Source organism: Topomyia yanbarensis, chromosome 3 (genome assembly GCF_030247195.1).
Source record: "Topomyia yanbarensis strain Yona2022 chromosome 3, ASM3024719v1, whole genome shotgun sequence".
Classification (NCBI taxonomy): Eukaryota; Metazoa; Arthropoda; class Insecta; order Diptera; family Culicidae; genus Topomyia; species Topomyia yanbarensis.
The window spans coordinates 396,506,849-396,527,427 of NC_080672.1; the positions used below are offsets into that span (position 1 = coordinate 396,506,849).

A 20,579-nucleotide genomic window follows, 5' to 3' on the forward strand; every position below is an offset into this window, starting at 1 on the left:
AAAAATTCATCAATCGACAGAATTAAAATGGGAAAGAATTAAAATGGTGCTTGAATGGTATGTTGTCAATATATATATATATATATATATATATATATATATATATATATATATATATATATATATATATATATATATATATATATGTATATATATATATATATATATATATATATATATATATATATATATATATATATATATATATATATATATATATATATATATATATATATATATATATATATATATATATATATATATATATATATATATATATATATATATATATATATATATATATATATATATATATATATATATGTATATATGTATATATATATATATATATATATATATATATATATATATATATATATATATATATATATATATATATATATATATATATATATATATATATATATATATATATATATATATATATATATATATATATATATGGAAAAAAGCAAATTCTGGTATGGTGGCCGGTTCTTAACAACCCGTTGTTTGTATGACCGAGTATGAAAGTTATATATAGTTGAGCTAATGTATCTATAGTTGCATGTCCCATAGGAGCCGTAATTAGCAATGGCTATATTAATGATACATGGTAGTGGTAATGGTACAAGAAGTTTCACATACATAAATTGGTAAATAAACAATCTTAACATTTTTTTTATCATTTTTGGGATTAAATGCTTTCGTTTAATATATTGACATCGCCCATAGAACTTTTCATCGATTTTTTAGCAGAATTTTCTTAAAGCATCAGCGGCTGCTCGTTCAGTGGGCCATAAGCGCGACTTCCAGAGGGTTAATGAGATATATAACATTACTTTATTGCAAAAAAATGATTTATTCGAGTAATTTCGTCACAAGATGGCGGCTGTGCAGCACTTTCCCGTCGGGGAGTTTTTTGGAAGGGGTCCACGGCCGGAACTCTCTGTCCCATAATTTTTGATCCAGAGCCAAAAACCAAAGCTTTTTAAACTTCTTAGAACGACAGCAAGCAGCATAAGTAAGATTTTTTCTATGTCTTGATTTTTCGCGAAATGGCACATTTTTTAGTCGAAAAACGCTGAAAATGTGTTAAAAATCGACACAAAATTTGCTTATTAAAAATTATGCAATGAAACAATTAAATACCACGTACGGAGAAAGTAATCTTGAAAATGCTGTAAAAATTTTAAGCTGATCAAAAATCATTTGTTCGAGTTACATTTCCGGCCAGATCAAAAAAAAATATTTCGAGAAAAACACGGTTAACGTTTTCAGTATACTCGAGGTATACATAAGAGGCGTTGCGAAAAAAATTGAATATTTATTTATTGTTTTCGCGATTCATTTTTTGGAATATCATTTTCAGCATCCTAAAGCACCAGTAAACAAAATTCAACCAGTAAATAAAAATTAAATGTTTTAAAAAATCTACAGTGCTGTAACCCCTTGAAGGCACTGTACCGGTCAAATAGAAGCGCTTCTAAATTGGCAGGTCATTATTTTTAATAACGCGCTACAGAAAAAAACAAGTAACAATGTGAATTCTCGTGAACGTTATCTTGTTTTATGTGGACTTTATCTCGGAAAAGTTGGACATCGGATAAGCCTCTTCTCGCGTGAGTGAGAGAGAATTACAATGCCTGCGAATGATAATAATCGAAAACGTGTGTAATACCAGGACATTACTTGTAATGGATCACTTTACTTTTTGGCGTCGCCAAATTCGCAATCAAAATAAGTTAAATTACCATTGAGTTTTTCAGTCGAACAACAAATAGGCCGGTCCTAATGTGGGTGTACAAATCCCGTCTTACGTCTGTTATACGATTAATCTGATACTACAGATCATTATAAAACTGTGTTTATACCAGCCGATACATTGATACGTAAAACGTTTTCCTTGTTTGCCCCTAGGCTCGAATACTTCAGGTTTCCCACGGTAGTGTAACAACACTCTATAAACTCTATAAAGCTAAATAAACTCTATAAAGCTTTACCAAGCAACTATGAAATCTTCAGTAGAAAATCAAATAAGCTTGAAATAAGCCACCGCCATCCACACAACACAACGCAACAACCTGTGCAAATGAAATCAATCTCACTCGCAATGCCACTTGTAAGACGAAAACAGACCAAAGATCACACGCCAGTGAATACACGCCAGTGAAACCACGCCAGTGAATACACCACTGCGACTCTGGGGTGCGCGCGGTGGCGAATTTATCTGAGCGCGCCACAGAGAATTTCAAGAGCTCTTCTCCACACTCTAGATCGTTCCAGTGTTGGGTGTATGAAAATTTACCTCTGCCATCAACGTGCGCTTACACATATCAAATACGGTGGTGCCTTGACTGAACTGACGTCTGCTGAGTCAAGCCGGATCTGGTATCTTCCCCTTGGTGTAGTTTCTAGATCCCAGAAAGCAAACAAGATTCGCCTGATATGGGACGTGGCGGCAAAGCTGCGTTGTTTAACTCTAAGCTACGGAGTAACTCTAAGCTACTCAAGGGACCGGATCTGCCACGAGTTCTGTACCGGTATCGTCAGTATCCTATCGTCGTCTGTGAAGGCATAATGGAGATGTTCCATCAGATCAAGATTCGAGCTTCCGACTACCAGCCGCAACGGTTCCTGTTCCGGGATCATCCATCGGATTGCCATTAGGTTCCACTTGTTCCCCGGCCTCCGCACAGAATGTGAAGAACCTAAATGCGGAGGAGTTCGGCGGCGAGTATCCCCGAGTCGCTACAGCTATCCAGAACAACCATTATGTGGACGACTAGTTATACAGGTTCGAGACGATTCAGGGAGCAATTATGGCTGTGAATGAGGTGAAGTTCGCGCATTCAAAGGGAGGTTTCACCCTGCGAAATTTTCCATCAAGCGAAGGTGGAGGGAATAAAAGAGATGAGAATGCCTTCATCGAAGAATCTAGACTTGGAGCGAGGTGAAAATTATTGGGCGTAAATCATCGATCCCGGACTGGATGCAAGGTGGACAATTCTCCGACGGAACAAGTAACACTTCGACCGGGACTTTTCGGATTCCGCGTGTAACGATGGCAAAACAAAGAGCGTACACTTTTTGCGTCTTCTATTTACGGGCGTAACTTCAGGACTGATGATAACGAAGCAAAGTTCATGAAATTCATAGGTATACACTTTTCGCCTCGTTTCTTCGCAACTCGCCGAGACACAGATACGAGGAAAAGATATCGCACTTTCTACACTCCTCCTCGATATCGTCAGCGATTATTGAACTCGGTTAAACCCAACATTTCCGAAAACTGTTTCTGTTTTAAACACCCCAATGGTTTCGTAAGTATATCAGCGATCATAGATACCGACGGACAGTACTCAATAACCACAATGCCTTTCTCTGACAAATCTTTAGCAAAATGCAAACGAGTGTGAATGTGTTTAGATCGTCTGGACGAACGATCAATATCGATGAAATCAATACAACTGATGTTATCCTCCAGCCCAGTAGTCGGTCCCTCCTGCTTCTCGAAATCTTCAAGTAGCATCCGCAGCCACAGCACTTCTCTGTAAGCTTCGGATAATGCTATGTATTCGGCTTCCATAGTTGATAGAGACACGCACGTCTGCTTGCGACTGACCCATCCAATTGTCGCTTGTCCAAGCTGGAATAAGTATCCGGTGTTAGACTTGCGATCAACCGTATCGCTACTCCAATCGGCGTCGCTGTAGCCTTGATCTTGAATCGCTCTTCTCTTTTACTGATTAGTTTCAGCACATAGCCTTTTGTAGTAACAAGATATCTAACCACCCTTTTCAGTTCTACCCAATCTGCTTCCGTTGGAGCGCTAACTCTTCGGCTGAGAATCGAAATACTGGCAGACACATCCGGTCGCGTGTTGACAGCCACGTAAAACAGTGCACCAATTAAATATTGGTATTGCTTGTTATCGGGCATCAGCTTGCTACCGTCCCTGCTGCGATAGTAGCCTGTATCTAGCGGAATTTTCGATCCTTTAGCGCGATCAAGGTTGAATCTGTTTGCAATCTCTGAAATGTAACCTTGTTGATCCATCGAATAGTAGCCATTTATATCCTTCGTGATCTGAATTCCCAGGAAGCAACTAACGTCCCCTAGCGACACCAGCGTTAATTTTTTCTTCAGCTCATACTCCACTTTCGTTATAGATTCTTCCGATACGCAGGCAACGAGAATATCGTCCACATATATTAGAATATAGATCAAACCCTCTGGAGTACGTTTTGTGAATAAGCAGGGATCTGCTGGCGATTGCCTGAAGCCCATCACCTGAAGAATTCCACAAATCGTTTCATTCCACACTCGCGCACCTTGTTTCAGTCCGTAAAGACTGCGTTGAAGTTTGCACACTAGGTTCTCTTTACCGCTTTGCTGGAAACCTTTCGGTTGCTGCATATACAGCTCCTCCTTTAAACGTCCGTGTAAATATGCACTTTCAACGTCAAGATGACGAACCACCATCTGTCCTCCTTTTTTTGAATACCCACTTGCTGCCGATTGGTTTTCGGCCAGTTGGCAGTTCAACGAGTGTCCATGTATCGTTCTGCATCAAGGTATCATACTCCTCCTTCATCGCAGCATGCCATAAATCCTGCTCTGGTTCTTTGACGGTTTCATCGTAGTCAGCTGGATCACCTTCTACCACTAGAGCCACATCAACTATGTAATCCTGTAGTAGAGATGGTCGGGTTTCATTTTTTTCGAATCCGAACCCGACCCGAACCCGAGAGCTTGAAAATTGAAAAACCCGAACCCGACCCGAGCCCGAAATTATAAAATTTGAAAAACCCGCACCCGACCCGAGCCCGAAAATTTTAAAATAAGAAAACCCGGACCCGACCCGTACCCGAGAATGAAAATTTTCCAAAACCCGAACCCGACCCGACACCGAGAATTTTAAAATTTGAAAACCCGAACCCGAAAATTGTATAATTTATCACATATTAGCTATGGTAATTTACCAGAGCAGTACCACCAAATTTGTGAATTCAATATATGGGAATTGTGAAATCGTCCCCGGGCTACAACGTCCTTTTTAGTCAATGGTTACAGTTTATTTTAACTGCAAGCATTCTTCATCATAAATCAATTTGATTATTATTAAACTTCTATTAAAGCAGGTACAACCTATTTGTTGCATTTGACCAACTTAACAGTGCCCGCTTAAAGTTTGTTTGGGGTACAAATGTACCTCACAGAACCATTGACGTTAATGTTTTGTCATGTTTGCATAATTCCGAAGACATTATTTTATTTTTTTTTAAAGCAAAACATCGATACACAGTAAGCGAAAAGCTTGTGAAAAATTGTATGATTTAGAATAAAACTATCCAATTTAATTATAAATTTAATAAAAATTAGACATATTAGACGATTTTAGTTCTTGGCTATGAATGTATCCCACAAAACCGTTTACTTAGAGAAAAAGTCACGAAACCGTTGTAGGGTTAATATACAAGTATTATTCAATATGTAGCAAAAAGTACTACCATTAAGTGCACTCGCAACACCCACTGTTTGATTTCGGATCAATAGATTGGTTTTTATTGTTTCTACTTTCCGTAGATTTCTACTCGCTTTGCTTTGGACACTATTTGCTGTACGCTTTAGCTGAGTTTTACGCGTTTACTCTGACCGCGGCCTACGTATCGGTTTTAAAATACCTGTCGAAATTAATATTTTAAAACAAAAAGTTGAACCAATATTTTCCGATAAATTCCTGTTGACTTGATTTATTACTAATTATCATTAAAAATAAATCGCAGAGATTTTAGATGTGAGACTCGTATTTTTGAATGCTCACTCATGAATGTTCTTTTAAAACATGAAATAATGCAGTCAGTTTGCGAATCTGAAGAGACAGAACTTTATACAAGAATGAAAAAAATACTATATTTGAGCACCAGAAAATACGACGAATTCTAGCGATTTAAAGGTGCTACCATTTGGTACGGTTATATGTGTCTTCCATTCGTATCACGAAGTATAAAAAAAGGCTGGATTTTGTGTATTGACAGCGTCAAGAAATGGTTGGGTTGTTTTGTTCAAAACCCGAACCCGACCCGACCCCGAAAATTTCTAATTTGAAAAACCCAAACCCGACCCGAGCCCGAAAGTTCAAAATTTTAAAAACCCGGACCCGACCCGAGCCCGAGAATTTCAAATTTCAAAACCCGGAACCCGACCCGAACCCGAGAAGCTTAAATTTATAGAACCCGAACCCGACCCGAAACCCGTCGGGTTCGGGTCGGGTCCGGGTTTCGGGTCTAAAAACCCGAACCCGACCATCTCTATCCTGTAGCCTACGTGGAAAGATTCCTCCAGTCGACCGTTTTTCACCAGCAGTCGAACTTTCTCCTCCCGCGGATCCACCAACAAGGTCTTGCAACTCGCAGCTGTAGTATTCCTCATCTCAATCGTGATCGGTCTGCTCCGTAGCGCGATGCTCTTGTTGAACGCATTGTTCCTTCTGAACACCTATCTCCTCCTGAGCCACATCAACTTCTGGCCATTCTAGATCAGCCTTCATTTCTCCTAATTCGTGAACTTGTCGCTTTCTCTTGCTCAATGAAGTGCGCATCACGACTGATCGTGATATTATTCGTTTCAGGATCTAAGAATCTAAATGCCTTACGATCCTCACAATACCCCACGAAAGTTAATTTTTGCGCTTTGCTGTCAAATTTCGTTCGCTCCACGTCTGGGATATGTACGTAGGCCGGACAGCTAAACACTCTAAAGTGGCCTGATTTCGGCGCCTTTCCGAACCATTTCTCGAATGGTGTCTTGTCAACCACACGAGAAGGAAGTCGGTTTTGAACGTAAGCGGCGGACATAACCGCTTCGGACTCGGGAAGCAATACTGAGCTTCCCGAGTCCTGCGTCAAGAAACATACACGTTGCCATCTCCTGCAACGTACGATTTTTCCGCTCAGCTACACCATTCTGCTGGGGGCTGTACAGATGTTTCTCCAAATCTTCACCGTCAGCCAAATTCAAGCTGCAAATCTTCTAAAGTAAAGACACACGCGACGTCACAGTCGTTTTTTTGTGTTATAGCTTCAAGCAATCCCACACTTCTTTTGCGGATTTAGCATCCTTTACCAAATTAAGCTGACTGTCACTACACATATAACACTATTATCGTGTGACACTTCGACTCATCTTTCTGCCACAGGTCCGTGACTGGCTCGGGTTTCGCATTTGCAACAAATACCAGCGGTCTTCTCGCTTCAAAAGCATTTCCATTCGCGTCTTCTATATCGAATAATTTTGATTATTCAAACGGGTAAACAAATATTTCTCAGACATCGTTCCCTATTCTTGAAACGGGCTGCGAGAAAACACTTTTCCTTCTGGCCGATAGCTCTCGTCTAACCACATAATCAACCGAATGAACACGCAAACATCCTCGCTGCAGCTTCGTTCGAAGCTCGAGAAGAAATCGTTATTTGTGCTCCCGCACACAGGCTGGGTGCACGAAGTTGCTATCACACCAATACACCGACAGCACCTAGTAGCAGTCAGCCTAAAAAATGTCAACAAAATGACCTCGCTTAAACCGCACGCGAGCCAACAATTTGGCAAACGTAAAATTCACTACACTCGATTTTCACCATCGGTCTGGGCCATAACCTATTGGGCGTAAACCATCGATCCCGGACTGGATGCAAGGTGGACAATTCTCCGACGGAACAAGTAACACTTCGACCAGGACTTTTCGGATTCCGCGTGTAACGATGGCAAAACAAAGAGCGTACACTTTTTGCGTCTTCTATTTACGGGCGTAACTTTAGGACTGATGATGACAAAGCAAAGTTCATGAAATTCATAGGTATACACTTTTCGCCTCGTTTCTTCGCAACTCGCCGAGAGACAGATACGAGGAAATGATATCGCACTTTCTACAAATATTTCGTCGCGTTTTTCGTTGTGCACGGGAAAATTCTCCTACAGGATACGTGGGCGAAAGGTACGGAATGGGACCAACAGATTCCAGATGATCTCAACAGGTGATGGCGACAGTGGTCGTAGCTCTTCGAACAACTCCTACAACTTTAGTGCCTGATAACCTCGCAATTCATTAAAAAATCGCCACTACTCGTATCAACAAATCTGACCTTTATCTCCCGCCGTGGTATGCCGCCTGCATTCTGGTCTGACAACGGTACCTGTTTCCAGGGCACTAGCAACGAACTGAAAGCGCACAACAAGATGATAGCGGAAAAGTTTACTCCGCCGAAGCTGCTGGAAGTTGGCGCGATTCATCGCCGACAGATTCTGGCAAAGATGGCTGAAGGAGCATCTTTCAGTGATTACGCGCAGATAGAGGTGATTCCAGGAGGTCAAGGATATAAAAATCGGTAGTTCGGTCTTGGTGATTGGCGAAGCTGGACGCGAGGACGGATAAAAGTAGTGTTTCCTGGACAAGACAGTAGAGTATGGTAGGAGTTGTTGCGAGTCACAGCGGGTCTTCTTCGATGAGTAAACCTAGTTCCAATATTCCAGGAGCCCCTACCCATCACCAAGGTTTACGGGTGGGGGTATGTGCCAACGAGACCCCTCGCTGCGCCCGAATAGAATTTTACAATAGCATTTATCCTACAAACAATCATAAAACAATAAATGTTATAGTTATTACTGTTTCAATATTATTCGACGGAGAGTTCTCGCAGTAGGTTTACAATAAAATTTCATGTAATAATCAATTTTACTGTTCAACAAAAAACTGATACAGTAAATTAACATTAAATTTTATTGTTTTCGTGAAAAAATTGCATAGAAAAATATCGATTTTTCTTATGTTAAGATACATAACCACCCCCCTTTTATACTGTAAAAGTCGATTTTACATTGAAATTTACTGTAGAAACTACAAAGTTTATTGTTTTTGTATTTTAGGATAGCACTAGAATTTACTGTAAATTATTGTAAAATTACTGTACTGTCACAGTGAAAATCATGGTTTTGTTACTGTACATTTCTATTCGGGCGGCGACGCTACCGAGCGCAACGCTTCATTCGACGATGACGGGTCTGTTATTCAGACTGCAGAAAACCTACATGGATCCTTGGCTTTCTGAACCAATTCAAGTCACTTCTGGATTCCCGTGAGCTTTCCACTTTTGGCCTCTACTTTTTATCTTGTGCATAAACAACTTTTTTATGCTTAAACGCATAAGTGTTTGTGTATGCAGACGACGTGAAGCTCTTTATGGAAATAAGTAGTGCAAATGATGCTGATTTATTCTAGAATGAAATCAATATATTCCACACGTGGTATATTTAAAGTCAACTAGAACTCAACACAAAAAAGTATATCTCAACAGGGTTCAACAGAAAACCTGACTCCCAATCAATACATTTAGGAAACCAACTTTTAGAAACGAGATTTAGTTGTAATCTTAAACCTCAACCTCACATTTGTGAAACATTACAGTACATTAATAAATAAAGCCAATAGTACACATCACCACATTGGTAGTCGTTCTCAGCAATATTTGCCGAATTTTCATCAGCTGAAAGCTTTAGCAAACTAATAAGCTGAAAGTTCAGCAATTTGATATTAAACTATTTGACTTATTCACTTTGCTGAAAATTTAGAAATTCGAATTGTCAAATTGACGCTGTCAATTTATTTTTGCCAACATTTTTTTTCTGTGTGAATGATGCTCCAACATAACCATAATTATGAAAAAAGTGACCTTAAATAACGATGCGAAACTAGATACTAAGCTCGATACTAAGTAAACATTGTAAATCCATCTCCTGCCGTCAAGATCTGTTTGACGAAAATAAATAAATAAATAAATGTTGACTGCAATACTTCGTAATCTATTCATGAGGAATGCAATGAAAATTTAAGGCACCAGGCAAAATAAACTCTACTACTGCTAGTTTAGAAGTTTACGGAATCATATGACCAGGACCAACGGATCTATTTGGATGGCAAGTGAAATATTAAAAATACTCATTTCGACTATCTACGAGAAATGTATCCAAAATGTAAACCACCCGGAAACAAACCAAAACTCTCGTTGGAATCTGATGTTTCGGAATCCGATTCTACGAATCGAAGATCATCATCGCATTTTTTGCATGAAATAATCCATGAGTAAGAAATTTAAAAAATAGAGATCCATTCGTATTGAATTTCAAGCTTACTGAAGACATTTCAACAGTTTCGTGAACGCTACAACATTTAAAGAGTTTGTTAAACTCTAATACAAGCCAACACTTTATTGAACGGTGTATCTGAAACATAAATTTATCTTGAAGTGGATATGAGAAAATTCCGATGATGTGAAATAAAACATCGCAAAAAATCCACAGCTTGCACCTCCGCCCGGTTTGACAGCTGATTGCATTGACGTCCACCAAACGAGACAACCTACCGATCGAGCAACCGTGCTTCGTACGTGTTGCCCGATCACACTTTTTTCCAGTGCAATGAAGTTTTTCGTCTCCCCATCGCGAAGTGTTGGCCAAAGTGAAGTGCAAGCGAAAAAAAAATCGAATTTTCGCAAATTATTCGCTGGAAAAGTGCCCAAAATCGCTCCGGACGTTGCGGGAGAGACCATGTAACGCGCGGATCGTCAAGTGCTCCGTGTGCGACCCGTATTAACGGTACGAATTGTGTGTGAAAATTGTGTACTCCAGTCAAAAAAATGTCGATGGTGTAGAAAGAGCTACAGGTTCAAACTTTCCTCCCCCGTTCCGTTGTGTGTTTCTGTGTGCCCTTTTCCTTTGCTCGCATATTCGCTTTTACAAGTGTCTTGCGAAGTCGCAGGCCTCCGCAGCAAAACTGCGGAGCCCAAAATCTAATTGCAAGAAAGTACCTGTTGTGTTTGTGTGTAGTTCAGTTTTGTGCACCCTCAAATTATGCAGGAACAAAAAATGTGTGTGGCAGCTTATTAGCCAGCTCCAGCTATGGAGAGCAGGAAGTGTCTTGCGCGAAGAAAATCAGAATCCCCCTTCAGTTCACGCTTTCCTAGTCTACTAGTGTGTAGTAAATAGTGTTGCATTTCACGTGCTGTTTAATTTCCTAAATTTCGGAATATGCTGCTGTGATTAGTAATTATTTAGCGTCATGAGATGCCTGTTTGTTTATCTGTAAACATCATCGATTAATCCTAAATGATCCGTCTCTGTTATCGTTAAAACCTCTTCCTGCATGGATTTCCGCTAGCAATGCAAAAAATTGATTATTTTCGATTTGTTTTTTTTTTCTGTGTATCTTAGCTGCTTAATCCTCGACTCTTGAAATGTAGAATTCTGGCTATTTCCAACACCTTTCAACGAACAATGAAAATAAATACATCCATGCAAAGTTCCCTGCCCCACCATCAAGAGCACCTATAGCTCTGGAGTGTCTTCACTTGGAGCACGAATTCCGCAAATGAGAACGTACTAATCGTACACTTATTTATATTGTTGTTCGTTGTTTCCCTTCCCTTGCGCAGACGAGAAAGCGAAAAAAACAGTTAATTTTGTTGTAATAATGGATAGTAAAGATCAGCTTGCCTCGGAACAGTTGATACTGCTGTCATCAGGTAACCGTTTTTTGGTTTCATTTTGCGTAGCTATATACATACTTAGACTGCTATTTAGAAAGCTGAGTTGGGTAGGTGTCTTTCCGGCAATGCCTTAGTAGTGCGAATGTAGTAGAAGCTTTTATGCGGTTGCCTTTTGTAATCTATTCTAGCCATGGTAGGTACTAACTAAACAACCTTGCCGCCTATCACTTTCGCGACTAACAGAGTACGGTGGAGTCGATTAACAGTACAATTAAATTATTTACTGCATTTAAAGGAACACAAAGTATTCTACTAACATGATAGGTTCTATTTTAGCCTAGGGCTCGCCTACGATTAATACCATTAGCCCTTGTGGGTGACCACTTTAGGTCTGAGGAGCTAATTTAGACCGTTAAAATTTAATATATCCCTAAATTGCCGTTCTACACATGTTCGTTCCATGTTCTGTGGGGTTTAATATATAGTGCTGTTCTATGTATAATTGTTTCTTACATATAGGAAATTCCATCGAACATGGGAAAATTATGCGTATAACGGCAGTATACAGGGATAGTTTTGCATATACCGGTAGTGATAATCGAAGACCTAGCGAATGATTCGAAAAACTCGTTTGTTTACAATTTGTCCTTACGACCAATCAAACGTGGAAATAATAGACAAAGATGATCTTAACCTAAACTGGAAACTGGATGTACCTAGAGAGATTGCAATAGTCTAGTACCCATACAGAAGGCATAATTTACTAATTAATAGGTAAAAATCTCTATTAAGGGGATAGGGTTTTCCAAGCCAATTTTGTTATATTCATTCTTAAGACTGAAGCAAAGATCTTTGAAGCCAATTCATATACATTCTATCGATTGTAGGACAAGAAATTAACGAAATAGTGGCGCACATTCTGTAATAGTGCCAACAAAGTCTGTTTTGTTATAATCTAATTTTAATCGAGTGAACATAACCACTTCGAAATTTGGGTACTTTGCTGGGTCCCTATGTAAATTGTACTTAAACTCAGAAGTAGGTAACTTGAATCCACCTAAAATTAGAAAATAGTAAATCAAATCTTATCCTGTTCTGGTGACAATGCATTTCTTCCATGTGAGCGGAGCCCCTTTTGCCATGAACTATTTTAAACTCAGTACTTGAAGGCGTCCTTCTGACATCAGCGAAATGAGGAGGTGCGTACCCGAGTTTCTGTTCACCAGGAGGTGCGGCTCAAACAGCGTCTGACTGGCTGAATAAGAAACGCTGCATCGCACCAGCTACACCTAAGGTGACAGCCTCACCAGCGCAATGCACCCCGGTAGGGTAGTCTACCGAATTACCCAAAACATCGCGAAAGGCGCGTGGCAGCAATGCAGGAAGTAGTCAAAAACCGGAGAACGCGAATTCAGAGCAGTGGACCCCATTGCGAACACTTCGTTCAGGTACCACATCTACTACGGCGGTGGGGACAGAGCAGAACATGGTGTTGGTTTCATAGTGCGATCACTAATGAAGCGAATTATTCGTTGGAAGCCGATAAACGACCGAATCTGTGCGCTAAGAATTAAGGGCAAGCTCTTCAACTACAGCCTGATTAGTGTTTATGCGCCAACTAACCGAAGATAAAGCCTGCAGAGGTTGCCCAAGATAAGATGTTAAAATAGTCATCGGAGCAGTTCTTTCACCCAGTGATTGGTACCCAGAGCCTTCATTCTGCTACCAATGATAATGGCCTGCGGCTTGTACCTTTCACTGCTGCTAGGGGGATGGCAATCAGTAGTACCTACTGTGCACGTAAGGATATCGAAAAGCACGCCTGGAGACACCCAAGTGGCAGTACGTGTCCCCAAATAGACCACGTACTGGTAGATGGCCGGCGTTTCTCCTACGTCATTAATGTGAGGACCAAACATCGACTAGGATCATTAGCTTAGTAGCAAATATTCGTGCACGATTATCCAGCGCCATGAGTCCAAGAAATAACAGAGCGATGTGATTCAATGTCCGACGTCTTTCGGCTGAAGGAGTAGCAACTGAGTATCGCCAGAAGCTGGATGAGCGGATAGATCAGACCAACTTAACTGGCAATGTCAACAGCATGTGAGAGGCTGTCCACGAAGCTGTGACTATAACGGCGCGAGAAGAGAACTCAGCGTCGCCAACGAAGCGGTTGGTTCGATGAAGAGTGGCAGAGAGCGACGAACGAAAAGAATGCAGCCTGAACCAGGATGCTAGTGGCTGGTACACGCCTCAATAGAGAGCGATACGGGGAAGCGACAAGTGCCGAGAATCAGCGCCAGTGCCCGTTATGTGCAATGACCGAGAGGGAAATTTGCTGACGGACAAAACAATGGTGGCTGCCAGGTGGAAGGAGCATTTTGAGGTTTTGTTGAATGGTGGAAGTGATAGTATATCTAGGAACAGAATAAGCTTTGAAAATAACGGACAAACTGTGGATCCACCAGTAATAGATGAGGGTAAGAACGCTATACGTGAGCTGAAAACCGATAAAGCTGAGATCCCAGTCAAACTTGTCAAACACGGTAGTGAACAGCTGCCCAAAAATCCACCGCATTATTCTAGGAATATGGGCGGCCAAAGAATTGCCTGCTAGTTGGTTGGGTGGACTCATTTGCCCCATTTACAAGAAAGGGCACAGGCTGGAGTGCGCTAATTACAGGGGGATATCTCTCCTTAGCTCGGAGTGCAAAATCCTGTCACGTATCCTGTTTAGCAGACTGAGACCGCTTGAGGAGTTCTTCGTCGGCGAGTACCAGGCTGGTTTTCGTAAGGGCCGATCAACGACGGATCAGATGTTCAGCCTGCGGATGATCCTAGACAAATTCCGGGAGTACAACATCTGTGCATCGATTTTCAGGTGGCTACGACTCAGCGAAAAGAAATGGGCTATGGCAGATTATGTCAGAATATGGTTTTCCGGTGAAACTGATTAGACTGATACGTGCGCCGTTGGATGTTTCAAAATCGAGTATTCGGATTGCAGACCTCATTTGTGACCTTAGATGGACGGAAGCAAGGCGATGCACTTTCAAATTTGTTGTTCAATATTGCTCTGATGGAGCTATCAGGAGAGCTGGTGTGCAAAGGGATAGAACTATCATCACAAGGTCACATATGCCCCTTGGTTTTGCGGACGATATTGATATAATTGGAATTGGCATACGTCTCCCAACCTTTGAACGGAACGGATCGTTATATTTCACAGTGGTGTTCGGTGTGTAAATTTTAGTGAATCAAGGTCATCCTTTGTTCGTTCGTTAGCTGCCGTTCTGCTGGTGCCGACAGTAAATCCAGTACATTGTTTTCGCTGGTGCGGAACAATCGACGTTGTTTGCAGATAAGTTTTGCTTTATTTTTTTCCTCGTTTGCTTTCTTTCCTTTTCCCTACTTTACTCAAATCAAATAATAAGACACATTCCCGTTTATATAACGCTCTGCCCTCGTGCTTAAATGGCCGAGGGCGAAATACCATCTGATGTAATCATGGAAGTCCCTGATCCCCCTAATACTCGCATTGCTCCCCGTATAAAGCAGTACCCAGAAGGTTCCTCTGGGCCATGGGTGGTATATTTTCGGACCGGAGAGAAACCGGTTAATATATTAAAACTTTCTCGAGATCTTACTGCTAATTACCCGGCTGTAGCTCAGATAACACGTGTTCGGGCAAACAAGATACGTGTTCTAGTGAATGATCTCGGCCAGGCCAACGCGATTGCTTGCTGTGAGCGCTTTACACGGGAATTTAAAGCGTACGTGCCTTGTGTGGCCTGTGAAATCGATGGGGTAGTGTCCGAACCGGGCCTGAAATGCGAAGAACTGTTGGAGCACGGGGTTGGCTGCTTTAAGGACTCCTCTCTTGAACAGATTAAGATCTTAGAATGCAAACAATTGTATACCGCAAACACCGAGGGAGGTAAGACTACCTACTCTCTATCAGGCTCGCTTCGGGTGACATTCGCCGGGTCCTCTCTTCCCAACTACATCCTCCTTGACAGGGTTCGCCTACCAGTTCGCCTGTTTGTACCGCGGGTCATGAGCTGCAGCAATTGCAAGCAGTTGGGCCACACAGCCACATATTGTGGAAATAAGAAACGATGCGGCAAATGCGAAGGAGAGCATGAGGATGACTCTTGCGACAAAGAAACTGAAAAGTGTATTTGCTGCGGGGGCCCTTCACATGCTCTTAAATCATGCCCTGCGTACAAGCAGCGCGGGGATAAAATTAAGCGCTCCCTTAAGGAACGCTCAAGGCGTTCTTATGCAGAAATGCTAAAGAATGCTTCGCCATCTGTCCTGTCCGAAAATCTCTATGCTGGTTTGGCTAACGTTGAGCAAGAATCTGACGACCCACGAGAAGGAACATCTTTGGTTAACCCAGGGGAATCCAGGAAGAGGAGAAATCCAGCCTCCCCTACATTGCCCCGTAAGGGTGCCAAGGTGTCGTCCACTCAGAGTGCGCCAACTACAATCATTAAATCCAACGGAAGTGATGCACAAAAGCCGAAGCAATTTGCTCCAGGACTTGGAAATATTAATTCTAACAAGGAGTACCCACCACTTCCAGGGACACCAAAAACCCCAAGTGTCCCCTTTTTTCAAACAGATACTCAGTCCAGTAGCGGACTAATGAAATTTTCTGACATAGTGGACTTAATTTTCACAGCTTTCAATGTTACTGATCCTCTTAAAAGCCTTCTGATACGTTTTCTCCCTATAGTGCAAACATTTTTGAAGCAGTTGACTACTAAATGGCCCCTCCTTGCAGCGATCGTATCCATCGATGGCTAAGTCATCGAACGAGGTCACCGATTCGATCACTGTTCTACAGTGGAACAGCAGAAGTATCCTCCCGAAAATCGATTCCTTTAAATTTTTACTAAATAGTTTAAAATGTGATGCGTTCGCATTATGTGAAACTTGGTTAACTTCCGATATAAATCTCAACTTCCACGACTTTAATATAATTCGTCTGGATCGAGAAAACCCCTATGGAGGAGTACTTTTGGGGATCAAAAAGTGCTATTCTTTCAACCGAATTAACCTCCCTTCGACACCAGGCATTGAAATTGTCGCTTGTCAAGTTTTAATCAAAGGTAAAGACCTTTGCATTGCTTCCATCTACATTCCTCCTAGAGCCTCGGTAGGGCACCGAACGCTTTGTAATATCACGGAATCCTTACCGGCACCGCGGCTAGTTCTGGGAGACTTTAACTCGCACGGTACGGTATGGGGCTGTCTTCATGATGATAATAGATCAACATTAATCCAAGATCTTTGCGATAATTTCAACATGACCATCTTAAACACGGGAGAAATGACGCGGATTCCTACACCACCAGCACGCGCAAGCGCGTTGGATTTGTCGCTTTGCTCGACATCGCTACAGTTAGGTTGCATGTGGAAGGTGATCCCTGATCCCCACGGTAGCGATCATTTGCCTATCGTGATTTCAATTGCTAACGGTTCAAGACCATCGGAAACAATCAATGTATCGTATGACCTCACACGAAACATTGATTGAAAGAGTTACGCGACCGCGATATCCGTTAAAATCGAATCCACTCAAGAACTTCCTCCGGAGGAAGAGTACAGGTTTTTGGCTGGCTTGATTCTCGACAGTGCGAATCAAGCTCAGACTAAACCAGTACCCAGCGCGAATACCCATGGACGGTCTCCCACCCTGTGGTGGGATAAAGAGTGCTCAGAGCTGTACGCGGAAAAGTCCACTGCATATAAGGCCTTCCGGGAAGACGGGTTACCCACTAGCTATCAACAGTACGCGTCGTTAGAAAGGCGAATGAAGAGTCTAATGAAAGCCAAAAAACGCAGTTATTGGCGCCGGTTCGTCGACGGGTTAACGAGAGAAACAGCGATGAGCACTCTTTGGGGTACGGCTCGACGTATGCGTAATCATAATAGTACCAACGAGAACGTGGAATATTCAAACCGTTGGATATTCACTTTCGCCAAGAAGATCTGTCCGGACTCTGTCCCGGTACAGAAAACGTACCGCGCCGCGTCTTCTCACGATACCGCGAACGAAACACCGTTTTCGATGGTGGAGTTCTCACTTGCTCTCTTATCGTGCAACAATAACGCCCCAGGGTTAGACAGAATCAAATTCAACTTGCTGAAGAATCTGCCTGACACTGCAAAAAGGCGCCTGTTGAATTTATTTAACAAGTTTCTTGAGGGTAACATTGTCCCTTATGAATGGAGGCAAGTGAAGGTCATCGCCATCCAAAAACCAGGAAAACCAGCCTCCGACCACAACTCGTATCGGCCGATTGCAATGCTGTCCTGTATTCGGAAGTTGTTCGAGAAAATGATCATGTTTCGCCTCGACAATTGGGTTGAAGCAAATGGCTTACTGTCAGATACACAATTTGGCTTCCGCAAAGGCAAAGGGACGAACGATTGCCTTGCGTTGCTTTCTACAGAAATCCAAATGGCCTATGCTAACAAAGAGCAGATGGCATCAGTCTTCTTGGATATTAAGGGGGCTTTTGACTCAGTTTCTATCAACATTCTGTCAGAGAAGCTGCACCAGCATGGTCTTTCGCCAATTTTAAATAACTTTTTGCTAAACCTGTTGTCTGAAAAGCACATGCACTTTTCGCATGGCGATTTAACAACATCGCGATTTAGCTACATGGGTCTTCCCCAGGGCTCATGTCTAAGTCCCCTGCTCTACAATTTTTACGTGAATGACATTGACGATTGTCTTGCCAATTCATGCACGCTAAGGCAACTTGCAGACGACGGGGTGGTCTCTGTTACAGGGCCCAAAGCTGCCGACTTGCAAGGACCATTACAAAATACCTTGGACAATTTGTCCGCTTGGGCTCTTCAGCTGGGTATTGAGTTCTCCACGGAGAAAACTGAGTTGGTTGTTTTTTCTAGGAAGCGTGAGCCGGCGCAACTCCAGCTTTTATTAATGGGTGCAACGATCAACCAGGTTTTCACATTTAAATATCTCGGGGTCTGGTTCGACTCTAAAGGTACCTGGGGATGTCACATTAGGTATCTGAAACAGAAATGCCAACAAAGGATCAATTTTCTCCGAACAATAACTGGAACATGGTGGGGTGCTCACCCAGGAGACCTGATCAGGTTGTACCAAACAACGATATTGTCGGTGATGGAGTACGGGTGTTTCTGTTTCCGCTCCGCTGCGAACATACACTTCATCAAACTGGAGAGAATCCAGTATCGTTGCTTGCGCATTGCCTTGGGTTGCATGCACTCGACCCATACGATGAGTCTCGAAGTGCTGGCGGGCGTTCTTCCGCTAAAAAATCGATTTTGGGAACTCTCATATCGATTGCTCATCCGATGCGACATTCTGAACCCGTTGGTAATTCAAAATTTCGAGAGGCTCGTCGAGCTTAATTCTCAAACCCGTTTTATGTCCTTGTACTTCGACTACATGGCACAGAGCATCAATCCTTCTTCGTACAATCCCAACCGTGTCCGTTTCCTAGATACTTCTGATTCTACTGTATTCTTCGACACATCCATGAAGGAAGAGATTCGTGGAATCCCGGACCATATACGCCCGCAGGTGATCCCCAATATATTTTATAATAAATTCCGAGAAGTCGACTGCGACAAAATGTTTTACACTGACGGATCAAATCTCGATGGGTCCACTGGCTTCGGTATCTTCAACAATACTATCACCGCTTCATTCAAGCTCAATGATCCCGCTTCAGTTTACGTCGCAGAGTTAGCTGCAATTAAGTACACCCTTGGGATCATCGACACTCTGCCCACAGATCACTACTTCATCGTTTCGGACAGCCTCAGCTCTATCGAGGCTCTTCGTGCGGTGAAGCCTAAAAAGCAATTACCGTATTTTCTGGGGAAGATACGGGAGTCCTTGTGTACGTTATCTGAAAAATCTTATCAGATTACCTTTATTTGGGTCCCCTCTCATTGTTCTATCCCGGGCAATGAAAAGGCCGACTCATTAGCAAAGGTGGGCGCATTAAATGGTGACATATACGAAAGACCAATCTGCTTCAACGAATTTTTTAGTATTTGTCGTCAGAGGACGCTCAACAGTTGGCAAACCTCGTGGAGCAATGGGGAACTTGGACGATGGCTACATTCGATTATCCCAAAGGTATCAACGAAGCCTTGGTTCGGGGGGATGGATGTGGGTCGGGATTTTATTCGTGTAATGTCCCGACTTATGTCCAATCACTACACCATGGATGCGCATTTGCGGCGTATTGGGCTTGCGGAGAGTAGTCTGTGCGCTTGTGACGAGGGCTATCACGACATCGAACACGTTGTCTGGGTGTGCGCCGGGTATTGTGACGCCAGGTCTCAGTTAAAGGAATCTCTTCGGGCCCGAGGTAGACCACCCAATGTACCAGTCCGAGATATGCTGGCAACTCGTGATTTCCCCTATATGTCCCTTATTTATACCTTCATAAAAACGATAAATATCCCAATTTAGCCCCTCTCTTTTATTTCTCGTTTTTAGAGTTTCCTCCTGCCTTGTGGAACCGATCAGCTCCAGAGTGCCACTATGTAACCGCCATCGCCCTTACCACTACGCCTGCATAGAAGGAAACTGAAGCGAGAGCGACTCGAGGTCCGATGACTTTTGAAAGATTCCCCGCGGGTCCGAAGAATACCATCCGCCAATCCGGTACTCGACGACTTACTATACTGAGGCGCAAATTTGATACGCTGATCCCCCTCCCCCCCCCCCGCCGTTCGAGCGAAAGTTGCAAGTTTTGCTCTTCTTTCCCTGTCTCTCCCCTGTCCTTGATACAACTGCTGCTACACTGATACGGAAATAAGCCACCCTTTGAATATCTTGACCAAGCATAAGTTATAAGCATAATTTTTACTCTTTATTGAAACTCTTGTCCTCCATCTTGTAAATAGAATTGAATCCCTAGTTTTAAGATTTCTGTGAAATTTCTCATAAATATTTGTTCCCCCTTTTGTGTACTAAACTATATTGTTAGTTTTAAGATAACCGTAAAATATTTC

At 42.2% G+C, this 20,579-nt stretch overlaps 1 protein-coding gene across 4 annotated transcripts in view; it reads left to right on the forward strand.

Annotated features, from left to right (window-relative positions):
• The first annotated feature begins 10,484 nt into the window (after positions 1 to 10,484).
• Positions 10,485 to 20,579, forward strand: part of LOC131693169 (rho guanine nucleotide exchange factor 18) — a 68,362-nt gene continuing 58,267 nt past the window's right edge. For all 4 annotated transcript variants that reach the window (XM_058980781.1, XM_058980783.1, XM_058980782.1 and 1 more), the window contains exons 1-2: positions 10,485 to 10,650; positions 11,487 to 11,576. In XM_058980781.1, coding sequence (XP_058836764.1) covers positions 11,525 to 11,576 — 52 coding nt within the window. In that variant the 5' untranslated portion in view covers positions 10,485 to 10,650; positions 11,487 to 11,524. The remainder of the gene's footprint in view (positions 10,651 to 11,486; positions 11,577 to 20,579) is intronic.